The sequence below is a fragment of the Megalops cyprinoides genome, chromosome 25 (assembly GCF_013368585.1).
Source record: "Megalops cyprinoides isolate fMegCyp1 chromosome 25, fMegCyp1.pri, whole genome shotgun sequence".
Lineage (NCBI taxonomy): Eukaryota > Metazoa > Chordata > Actinopteri > Elopiformes > Megalopidae > Megalops > Megalops cyprinoides.
This window is the reverse complement of record NC_050607.1, coordinates 9157886-9169786: the sequence shown is the minus strand read 5'-3', so window position 1 is coordinate 9169786 and position 11901 is coordinate 9157886. Positions and strand designations below refer to the sequence as shown.

General features: G+C 45.6%; 1 protein-coding gene across 1 annotated transcript; it reads right to left on the bottom strand.

Annotated features, from left to right (window-relative positions):
• Positions 1 to 6404: 6404 nt before the first annotated feature.
• On the bottom strand, positions 6405 to 9700 carry znf800b (zinc finger protein 800b). Its single transcript, XM_036519692.1, has 5 exons — positions 9541 to 9700; positions 7718 to 7855; positions 7482 to 7625; positions 7032 to 7162; positions 6405 to 6761 (listed from the first exon to the last, which is right to left on the bottom strand). Exons 1-5 carry the CDS (start codon positions 9698 to 9700, stop codon positions 6405 to 6407), a joined length of 930 nt encoding a protein of 309 aa, XP_036375585.1.
• Between the last annotated feature and the right edge of the window lie 2201 nt (positions 9701 to 11901).

Below are 11901 nucleotides of genomic sequence, written 5' to 3'. Positions count from 1 at the left end.
CGTCTCCTCCAAGTCAATCTGAAAATACTCCCACCGCCTGTGATTGGTCTCCGAACTCTTTCGGGTCTTACCTCGGCCGCTTCTCTCAATCAGTCCACGGGCGAGGAACGGTATACCTTCCTCGGCTTAATCTTCCACAATAGCTGGGTTGTCTTGATTTAAATGGCCATGTTTTCGAATATGTACTGCATACGAGGACCAAGACTAAACAGACTTATCTGAGGCCGTGAGAAGGATGAGTCGTTTATCCACCGGTCAAGGGGTCGTTCTCACTTTCTCCTGCGTCAGGCTCACCTTGAGTCATCCACTCCATCACGCGCAAATAAACATGAATTTATTACAGGTTCAAAGGTGTTTCACAATGCAAAACAGATTGGAAACAGGAGTTACAGTACCCTACATTACACTACAGAAAGGGTAACATAATCTTATTAGTTCTGGCCTGACAACAATCCCAATCTGTCACTACCCTGTGGGGGTACTGTCCTGTGAGCGTGGTCTTTACAATGATGAAAGTGAAAATCTCTTATCGTGAAAACACATTTGTAAGGTTGCGGCATCCTTTTAACCAATGAATTTCACGTTCGAAAGAGAGCCCTGCAAAAACAGAAAACGCACAAAAAACTCAATCCGACTGACTGGCACAAAATTATATTTTAATGTGAAAAAAATAAATAAATAAAATTGAAGTCAGTTGAACATTAATGTTTTCTATATCTAAACATTTACATCCGGTGCAGGGTCAAAATTCATAATTGGGTAAATTAAAACCAATTTCATTCTATTCGTTAACATGATCGACTCTTAGAGCAGAAAGGCACTTCTGTGCCGACACTTGCCTCCTCTAAAGATGGTGGACCTGTGCCATCTAGTGAGCAAAGCACTACATGACATCGTGTTAAGCGCTCAAGAAGAGATTGCGTTACTTCTACTGGTATCCAGTGACCGGTTCCATCGTGCGGATGTTAAAATGACTTGTCTTCAACTGTGCGTGCGATTTAAACTCACCCGTTTGCAGCACGTTGACCTTGAACTGAAGGTTGGACAACAGGTGGTCCTCGGTTGTTTAATTAGTTTGCGTTCGTTTTTCAGATCAAGGATCATAGAAAACACGCTTAAAACGGAAAACGAACAGCTCGCGTCCCTGGTACTGCTGCAGGACTTTGCTTTGGGCTCAAAAGCGCAAAAAACCCAATAATTAATGTGAGAATGTGTGTGAATAAATGTGTATCAAAACAACACCTCTTCTTCATGCCTCGCACTCCCCTTTTTCCCTGCTCACCTGGCTTCAGACCAATCAAGTGTGCGCTGTGGAAAATCAGTCCTAGCATCAATTAAGCGCCCTACATTTAGTCTGTGTGTAGGACATTTGCTGCTCGTTGGTGGCGAGGTTATGGCATCATCCTTTTATCACACGGTTAAAAGAACCTAAAGTCACGCACTGAGCTCGGGGACCATGTATTGGGACCTTGCTGAAACCTTTACAATCGCAGGCATTTGAAGGTTCACTTCATCCCGAAATTGCGTCATCATGTATGTGATGCACATTTGATATCCAAAACATTGCCAACAACAAATCTTAACAGGAAGGATTTCATTCCACTTAATAAAGGTTAAAGTTATTGAGTTATCTCGCCTGTACCTGTTTATGCGCAACTTTTTAAGGAAGCCCCTCCCTTTCATGCGTTTAGTATGTAAATACAAAACTGACTAATCGACTCCTTATCCGTCATTATTGTTTAACGCTGTAGCCCTGCCACCTAGTGGATATGGATGAATTGCCTGTATGGACTATGAACCGATGTTTTGTTATGTGCGTGAACGATACAACGCAACGCGCCTTCGCCAGCACATCTCTGGAGCTGAAATTAGTGACCAGCACAGTCACTAATTTTACTTGGTTTAACCTTCTCACTGGCCACTATAGGAGCCTCAACATATGCAAGCTAAATACAAAACAGCCACCCATTCCTCATTGAAATAATCTTTCATGCATTTTCTGTCCAAAATGGTCAAATGTGCTTATTTCCAGATATTCCCACTTACACACGTACACACACACACAGGTGCAGACACATATTCTGCAGTCTTGGGTGTAATAAATATAGTGCACTGGTCCAGAAACCCTGGACATTCATTTGATGAGCATCAAGGAACAATATTCTAGTATTTTTCCTTTTTCTACCTGTCACAATGGAATTATATGAGGAAAGACTTGAGTGATGATATGGTCAAACAATACCTGATGTGGTGGAGTCCCACCACGAGACATGAGCAGGGTCAAAGTTCATTTCAAAGCCTTAACCGTACTGCACGTGTAAACTACATACTCCACCACACACATCCTGTGTGCTGAGCAGATAACTCTGCTCTGTGTGATCTGCACTGAAAGTTGTGTCCTCCATGGTTGCAGCTGTGAGTTTTTTGATTAGCTGGCTGGCTCTTTGAACATTCTTGCAGTGACACAGTCTAAAATAGAACAGGACGCAGGAGCTGTACACAGAACATCTTTGGTTTAATACGGTAGACTGTGCCAGGCATTGTGGAGTACAGTATTAATAATGTGCTTAGACAACAACAGTGTAAAAAATAAATGGAAGAGGTAGAACTCATGGGAATACATTCAGAGCACCTACTTTCATTGCAGAAAATATAATATCATCTATTTTTTCAAGGGGAACAGAACAAAAAAAAAGTGTGTTGAGTGTGTTGCCGCTCTCTTCGAACAGCCCCGTGACTGGTCAAAACGTCACCGTGTGACATGACAGAGCCAATCACAGGGAAGTGTAGAGAGGGCAACGCGTCCATCGTATGCAAAGAGGCCCTGCCTCGTTTGAAGTTTATGATAAATGAGCTTATAGGCTGATCAGATCTGTCACATTTCACAGGGGCAATGAGTCCTTTTTAGATTCATAAGATGGCAAGACACTATGGACTACTTTTCCAGTAACTGAAAAATATACATCATGGTTATGAACACCCTCAGAAAATCACTGTAGGAGCATCAATCAGCTAGAAATGAATATGATTTTTTTCACGTTTCAGGACCTTTCTATTTTGAGAATAAAGGAAAACTGTAGAGAACAGCTTTGAGCTTCATTCCAACCTTCAGACTGCATAACTTTCCCATGATAGGACAGGAGACATATTTACAGGACACCTGCATATATGCTTGAACTGAATACAGGAACACCCTTAACTGCAAGAAACCTGTTCCGCACTGAAAACAGAAGACCTCTCTTCAAAGTAAAAAAAAAAAAAAAAAAAAAGGTACTACTAAAAATCGACTAAAAATACTGTGTCCTGAGTTCAAAAAATAGCCACATTCTGCCTGCCCCCTAGTGCAGGTATGGGAAAGAGAGCCACAGGTGCGGATGTGCTGGACACACCTGTCGTGTACCACACTCAAATATTCAGCTGGTGCAAAGACACTCCCAAATAGGACCCACAACAGTATTTCTTGTTATCCCGAAGTCAGTCGGTCTCTCTCCATCTCCACTGGTGCTTCTCTTGTCGTGTGCATTGCTTCGGGGGGAACGGTGTGCTGCGTGCGTCAGCCGTGGGGATCTGTGGGACGGAGGAAACAGCAGCAGGTGTTACACGGAGTTCCGCACTCAATTAAGGGCTCCTTTTAAGCACGCCGTTTTTTCATCCCTGCTGCAGCACCAACACCCCCAGGACCTCCCGCCGTCCCTGCACACTGAGACAGACGGCACACACACCCCTCTGTTTACCGCAGGCCGCCGCCAAGCTGAGAGAAATGGCAAAAACACACAGGAGCTTTTAGCGCAGCGTGAAAGAGTCACAAAGCCCGGATTCAGCTTAACCACAGCACACCCAGTTCATAAGTTCAGCTAACCCACTTAAGACAAGCTTTAGTGGTTTCCAGGTTTCAGACACAATGTTGACATTTTCAACTGATGGAAAAAACACTGCTCTTGCAACTAGGTAGTTGCGGTTGGACGCAGAATATGCTAGAAGGGGACACTCAAGGATCTTATGACCTGGCCTTATCAGCCGAGCTCTTTACCTCACCTTCTTCAGACACTGGACTTAAACATTACAAACACAGCATAACATCAACAGGCAGCTGAGCCACAGAACTGCGCCCCCTAGTGGAGCATCTGGATCTGCTCCAGCAGTGTGTCCTGAAATCCACTTTATCCTCAGGCAGCACATTTTTTTTTCAATCAGTTTTCTTATACACATAAAACAATGTCATTAGCCTTTCCTACTTTATGCTGCAGGCCGTACGGGACCTGTGCTGCTCCTGTGATATGATATTTCATGCATCTTGCCATGAGCGGGGCGGCAGTGTAGCATGATGGTAAGGAGCAGGGCCTGTAACTGTTGCTGGTTTGATTCCCCGCTGGGGCATTGCTGCTGTGCCCTTTGGGCAAAGTACTTAACCCAGAGTTGCCTCGGTAAAACTCCAGGTACATAAATGGATAACATGTAAAAACTGTAACCTGCTAAGTCGCTCTGGAGAACAGCATCTGCTAAATGCCAACAATGCAATAATGACTGCCCTGTAAAGTCACTCTGACCAGAGCATTTGCCAAATAAACACTGGCACCAGAGAGGGAATGCCAGTCTGTAGCATGAGTCTTCAGCACAGTCAGAGCGCTGCAGTGTGTTGGGCCTGCTTTTCGAGGTCGCTCTGTACCCCTGGCAGGTTGCATTAATCACAGGGCTCGAGAGGGACAGAGACACGCAGACGCACGGAGAGCGCTGGCACGGCGAGCGGCACAACAGCAGCGAGACGACGGCGTGTCACGCTGAGCGGCGAGCAATCTGCTCTCCACTGTCGCTTCCTGCAGTCCCCGGGGGAAACGGCCCACAGAGAGAGCACGCGGAACGCTAAAAGCGTGCCGGGTTCCCCTGTCACGGTGGCCCGTTACGCATCACGTTACGGCTGCAACATTCCAGCTGAGCAGTAATCACGGGGCTCTGCGTAACAGGAACATTAAAAATATGTAAATAAAGCAAAAACAAATCATTTATCAACAGCACACTGGACCTTGTCCCGGGGATATGGCAAACTTTTACAAACTACTGAGAGCTCAGACCCCTCAAATCCACAGCCAGGGGAAATGCAGGACTGTTTTCTGAGAGCGAGCACACTCTGTTTAGGGTGGAATGAACTCCCCAAGGAGGTCAGGACAGCAGAAGCACTGGCCATCTTCTGTCACAGACTGAAGACCCACCTCTCCAGGCTGCATCTTGGTTCTACCTCAATCCCCGTCCCCTAACACCTACTACATGTAGGATTTGTGTTTATTTTGCATGTAGTATCATGATGCAGTTTGGATTAAGCGTATTAACAACTGATGTAGTGTACTTGGCTTCCATTGTCTCGTCAGGTTGCACAAGTTATCTTGTGGTAGGGCTTGAATAGTCTTATACTCACACTCACTGGTCAGGGACTGTTGGTAGCCTGGTCTGACACTTGCTCATTTAACTGGAATGGATATACTTATGTTCTATTGTGCTGGAAGTCACTCTGGATAAGAGTGTCTGCTAAATGCATGTAATGTAATGTAATTGATAGCTCAGGCTGTGGCGTTAAAAGACAAACACACGTGACAACAGAAGCACAGCCTGCCAATCAGGGCTGAGGGAGACAGCAGGGGCTTCTGGGTAAGTTAGCAGTTACACACGGCAGTCTTACCAGAGGACGGAGCTCGATGCTACTCTGTGTCCTGGTGCCTCCTCTTGTGAGCCACCAGGTAAGACTCTTTGGCGAAGTCCTTGCCGCACATCTCACAGGAGAAGCGGTTGTTTTCCTGGGTGTCCCGCGTGGTTGGGCTGGGCGATTAATCAAATTTTATTTTCAATAACAATTTTGGCTTCCAATGATTATGAAAACAAGATAATCGAGATAAAACGCGTTAAGTGAAATATATCATTTATTATGTTTATTTATCACATTTTTTACATTTATTTTTTATTTGTTTTTCAGTTGAATTATATTTAAAGTTCAAGAAAATCCACTGTTAACCCTTTCGAGCATGGTCACACGGTCAGGACCTTTCAACGGTCACACCGGTGTGATTTGCCATTTAGTGCGTATGCTAAAACCGGTGCAATTAGAACACTGGATTGGAAAAATTCTAGCTAATTTTAGCTTTGAGGAAACAGCGATTTAACATTAAAAAATATAGCTAATGCTAACTGAAAACTATGAGAAGCTTAATAACACTAATGAAAACATAAACCATGTAACGTAACGTGCGCTACATAGCATAAAAATAAGTTACGTGCGAAAGGGTTAAAAAGTTTTTTTTAAAAGTTCAATAAATGCATGATGTTTCCAAAGTCAATGCATAATCATGTTAAATAATCGTGATCTCAACATGGACCAAGGTAATCGTGATTATGATTTTTGCCATAATGGAGCAGCCCTACCGCGTGGTGAGGATGGCGGTGGCGGGCTTGTTGAACGCCCGGTCCTCCAGGCCAGCCGCCATGATGGCCAGCTGGCGGGAGGACTGCTGGTGGACGAAGGATGCATGGCGGAGGACGTCACGCTTGCGGCGGGTCTCGTACGTGCACAGCGGGCAGCTGTAGAACTTGACGAAGACGCCGTCGCTGTCGCCGTCCCGGTGCAGCTGGATGTGCTTCCTGAGGGTCTGCTTGCTGGAGAACTGCCTGTTGCACAGCTTGCACCAGAGCTGCCTGAAGTCGAAGCCCGGCAACCGCACGTTCCTGTACACCTTCCTCACCTCCCTCACCTTCCTCACCTCCCTCACCTCCCTCTCCTGCCTCCCCTGCCTCACCTGCCTCCCCTGCCTCACCTGCCTCACCTGCCTCTCCTGCCTCTCCTGCCTCCCCTGCCTCTCCTGCCTCCCCTGCCTCGCCTGCCTCCCTTGCCTCTCCTGCCTCCCCTCCTCCTCCTCCTCCTCTTCTTCTTTCCCCTCCTCCTCTTCCTCTTCCTCAGACTGGTCCAACAGCAGGGCCCAGTCCCCCGCAGCAGGCTCTTTACCTGAGAGTTCACTCAGGCCAGGGTTTTCAGCAGCTTTCTTGCCCACCTGGTTGTTCTGGTCTGTGTCCTTGACCGGGAACTGGAACACAGCGTTCCTGTTGGTCTGAATGGGCTCCAGCATCACTTGTGGACAGGTGGCCTCCCACTGACCTGGCACAGTGTGACTCTGCAGCTGGTCTGTGGAGGTGGGGGGGGGGGGGGGGTAGTAAAGAGGAGGAGAATGAGCCACACCGCCCTTCTGAGCATCACTGTCTCACAGACAGAGCAGGATACCACACAACAGAGCTAAAATGGCACATAGCAACAGAGCAGGAACACGGAAGAGAAATGACAACAAACAGCAATGAGCTCAGCAGAGCAGAGAAAGAAAAGCAGATAGAGGAGCAGAGACAGGGTAGCAAAAAAAAAGAGGAGCATAAAAGGAAAACAGAGGGGCAGAAAGAGGAGCAGAGAGAGGAACAGAGCAGAGCAGAGAGCGAGAGAGAGAACAACTGACCATTCGGGTAAGGTGGTCTGGGGAAGCAGTAGAACTGCTTGTGAGTGACCAGGTTGGGCAGCCCACGGAACAGACTCCGGCAGCGCTTGCACTCAAAGATGGTGTCCACCTCCTTCAGCAGGATGTGCCTGAGCTGCTGCGTGCCTGCAGAGAAAACACCAGGGGGCGCCGTTAGCATGCCACGCCATTCAGCCCATAAGCAAGGCGGGGAGAAGGGGGGGGAGGGGTTCTCGTACCGGACTGGAAGCACTCGATGATCTGCTGGATCCCGGACTTGGAGGTGTACGTCGGCCGCTGAAGCAGGGGAGGATCCCCCAGCTCCGTGGAGAACACACCATCCCCTGCGTCTGCACTCCCATTGTGTCTGCCCTGCTCTGTGGAAAACACTTGTAACCGATCTGATCAACCCCTGCAGACGCTCTGTCAGCGCAGTGCCTCCTGGGAAATGCAGTTCCAAAACACAGCTACCAGTTGTTTTTGTCATTTGCTGAGGCGTGAATCAGTTACTAACTAATCTCTCTTTCATGTTCAGTTGGTCTGTATTCATTTCTTGAAGGATTGCCAAAAACTGGACTCATGGCTGAATAAGATTAAATTGACGTGCCATACCCAGACATATAATCAGGACAGCATGTGTTATTCCTTCCAAGGTGCTGTATATATGCTGCTGTCACGTTAAGCAGGGGTGACAGACCTGTTGACCCCCCCCCCCACACACACACACACACACAAACTCACTTTCCATGAGTATTTAAAGTGAAACTCATTTGCAAGAGACACCACAGTTTACAGTAGCTCTATCGATCCCCAATCAATCTTTTCAGCCCAAAGAATCACTGCAAAACTTACACGTGTGTATACACCACGTCACGCACAGAAGTACACAGCAACACACTCTCTCTCTCTCACACACACAGAATGAGAGAGTAAGAAAGACAGAAGGAGAAAGTACAGAAGGAAAGAAAACAGGGAAAAGAAGAAAACATCCAAAAGATTAGAGGCTCAGCAGTAATTTTGAGACAGGTGAGGTGGAAACTGAGATGCATTCTCACACCAATACATTCCCACCAACTACATACAAATATTTTGAATATTGCAATTTATCCTTCTGCTGACAAAAAAAAACTTCTTCTGGGAGAGGGAAGCACTACATCTTTGAAGGCACTGGCTGGAAGCACCTGCCCAATATTTTAATCCATTATTGTCTTGTTTAAGTTATCACTTTATTTAACAATAGTCTCGCACATATTAATACATTGCTTTGGGGATACTTTAAACCTCTGCAGCCAGGCCAGAAGAGTGTATTGATAATTGAATGTGAGGCAGGACTGGCACAAGTTTCTTATTCTTGTTTGTTTCAGCAGTAGAACACCTAAATGGAGGCCTTATCTAAGAGAATGCGGTGAGAAACACAGATTTCTTGGGGGAGGAACGTGTCTTAGTGCACTTAGGATAACAGGAATTTCCTGTACTGCTCTCTGACCTTTAACCTTTCAAGTCATTCTGGCAGGCCGGTGTTGAAAAAGCTTAAAGGGAATGTGCTTTTGGCAAAAAAAAAGCTCACAGCTACAATGAAGCACATGTGTGCCATACAGACATCTATGTGGCAAGCTGGGATGGACCACATAAGAGTGACAGGAAATAAAAAAATCACATCCACTAATCCATGGGAGTTATTAGTTTCCTTGGTAACAACGGGCTGTCCATGCAAAAAGTTCTCCTGTGTGACATCACAAAGACACCAGAGAATGCAGAGTTGAACTGATATCTCCAAAGGGGAATAAACTTTGCTCACCTAAGTGACTGTCACTTCTTATATACAGACAGACAGACACACACACACACACAGGGCTGGGCCAAGTTCTCTCCCTGCAGCTGGTGTCTGTTAGCTCCTCCTAACACACAGGTGACTGGATTCACAAATGCCCAAGTGGCCAACCACATTCTTAGGATGTAAACAGAGTGTCAACATGCACATATGCATTAGATGCAGAACCCATCCACACAGAGGGAATGTGGTTCCTGCTGATTGGCTCCTTTTGGGTTGGGGAAGTCATACCTGCTGTTTCAGTCCCTGTATACAGCTGGAGTCTTTTCTTCACAGGCAGATGTGCAGTCTGACTAATGGTAGTCATCTCCAGGCTGGGCGTGGCCTCCACCCAGTCTCTCTCTTGGGGGCTGAAAGAGGGTGATAAAAACAGGGCCGAGTGACACTTCATTATGACGTGCACTCATCTCCAAACGGTGAACAGGGGTCTCATTCAACCATTAGCAATACATTACCCTGTAAATCCGATGAATAAATTAATCCTTTGCACAAATCGTGGAAGCCGAACCCCTAATTATAAATTGCTAACTACATACATAAGGTGTACGTTCAACGACTGACCACCTCGGAAGAACGATTTCTTTCGTCATGTTGTATTGAACGCAGGATACAGTCACGCTGCTAGCATGCTGTGCTCGCTGAATCGTTTAGCTGCACTTCGCTGGAGCGCACGCGTGTTGCTATATGTGGAAGATTGCTAACCGAAAAACATACAGGCATTCAGACAAACTAACACATGTAAACCCAAGTTTTATTATAAAAATTTTCACAAAAATGCGTTTTTTTTTCTCCATAACAATTTCAACGGCGTGCACACGAAAACACACTGAGCGCAAATCAGCGGCTGCAGCTGATATGCGCAAATCGCCGCGATCTCGTTGCGCAGCTACAGAACATCCGTCTCTTGATTAATCTACACTCCGCTCATGCTAACATAATGCTATTTTGAGTATTTTTAAGTTTACAAACCTAACTCCGTAGCGAAAAGCATTTTATCTTTTTAGTGAAATTCACATCGCTTCATCAGTCCATGAAAACGCGTACACAATTCTCTTCTCAGCTGCAAAAATAGTTCCAGTTTGGACAACAAAACTCCTGCACAAACCTTCTGATCAAAGAAAGTGTACCCAAGTACCCAACTTTCGAACCATAACAAAAACTCCCCTGTCCCTGCGTCGGCGGGGAGCGGCTGCAAACGCAGTCTCGTCCAAAGTACGGACATACACGTTAAATGCACGTTACGTCGACGACGCGTAAACGGGTTAATTAAACTCAATTATTCCATCGATCTACCTGTATGTTTGTCTTTCCAACCAGGCTTTCCAGCCGATAATCGGACAGTAAAATGTTGTGCTTTGTAGTTTTGTTTGGCCCGCGAGGCTGCCTTGCGCACAGGACTGGCATGTCCCTTCTGGCTTTGCGCGTCTTGCCAGAGTAATAATTTTTGCACAAAGGTGTCGTAAAATAAGAAAAATGCCAATCGGTATGTCTGGCAATACCTACACATGCACTAAAACCCCATGACTACAACATTACAAATCAGTCTGGGTTTCAGAAATCCATGCGTTTCTTCACCGTGTACAACAGTAAGCGTGATGACGCCATTTTCTGCAGGAACACAATCGCTTTCGTGGACAAACACAATACATATACTTGTTTTTAACTTGATTCCTGGTCCTCATTTAACTTCTAAATTGGCAAGGTTTGAAATTCGAATTGGTCTTACCTTAGGAGGATTAAATCAAGGACTGTTACCGAGCTAAATACCACGAAATTAGACTTGTATCAGGAGAACTCCATAGACGTGTTTTACGCCGTGGCAAACTGGCGGTAGTTTTGAACGCCCCTCCCCACCGGTTCGCTCGGGACCCCCCCCCCCCCCCCCCCCCCAAAAAAAGTGCGACCACTCCCACGCAAAGGTGCTGCACTCCTCCGAGCCCCCAACAACGTGTATGGTAATGATAGTGCCACTTTTGAGGGACAGGTCATGAGCAACTTTCGCCTAATTTAGAAGCCGTTCTTGTGCACCAATACTTTTTGTAAATCCGTAGACTCTGACATGGCAAGAGCATTTTTAAAATTAGGTTTTTTTTCATGAAAATTAGCTTAAATGAAATGGCAGAAAAATGCCTAATGTTTGAGGATGTTATTCCAGTGACAACAGTAAGCATTGCCGTAATGTTTGCCGTAATCTCAGTGTTTAAAAAACATGTTTATATTGACAAGATTAGGTGCTCCCCATTTATCAATTAAAAATATTTTTTTTTGTTTTGTTTTTTTTTTTTTTTAATTTCACAAATATCACATTAATGTTGAAGCAGTGAGTGCAGTGTTGAAGCTGTGAGTGAAACAGTGAGTGCTCACTTTCTTAATACTTTGGTACTGTATACTTTTTTCCCAATACAAATAAACTATGAAGAGTACATGTATATGAATGTAATATGAATGTAATATGAATGTAAATGTAAGAGAATCTGTTCTGCAGATTTTTAGACCAAATAGCGTGTAGAACTTGCCCTATGCATGTATACCTCACCTCAGACAAAATCTTGCCAAACAGAACTACTCCCAGCCTCATCCGCCCCTCTCACC

What these genes read in the sequence shown, in the direction of transcription:
- znf800b (XM_036519692.1), bottom strand. Translation starts at nt 9,700, where the DNA reads ATGAAGTGTCACTCGGCCCTGTTTTTATCACCCTCTTTCAGCCCCCAA. An exon ending in CATCGAGTGCTTCCAGTCCG is followed by an intron (nt 7,626 to 7,717) that starts GTACGAGAACCC and finishes TTTTCTCTGCAG; the next exon opens with GCACGCAGCAGCTCAGGCAC. An exon ending in ACACAGACCAGAACAACCAG is followed by an intron (nt 6,762 to 7,031) that starts GTGGGCAAGAAA and finishes CAGGGGAGGCAG; the next exon opens with GAGAGGGAGGTGAGGGAGGT.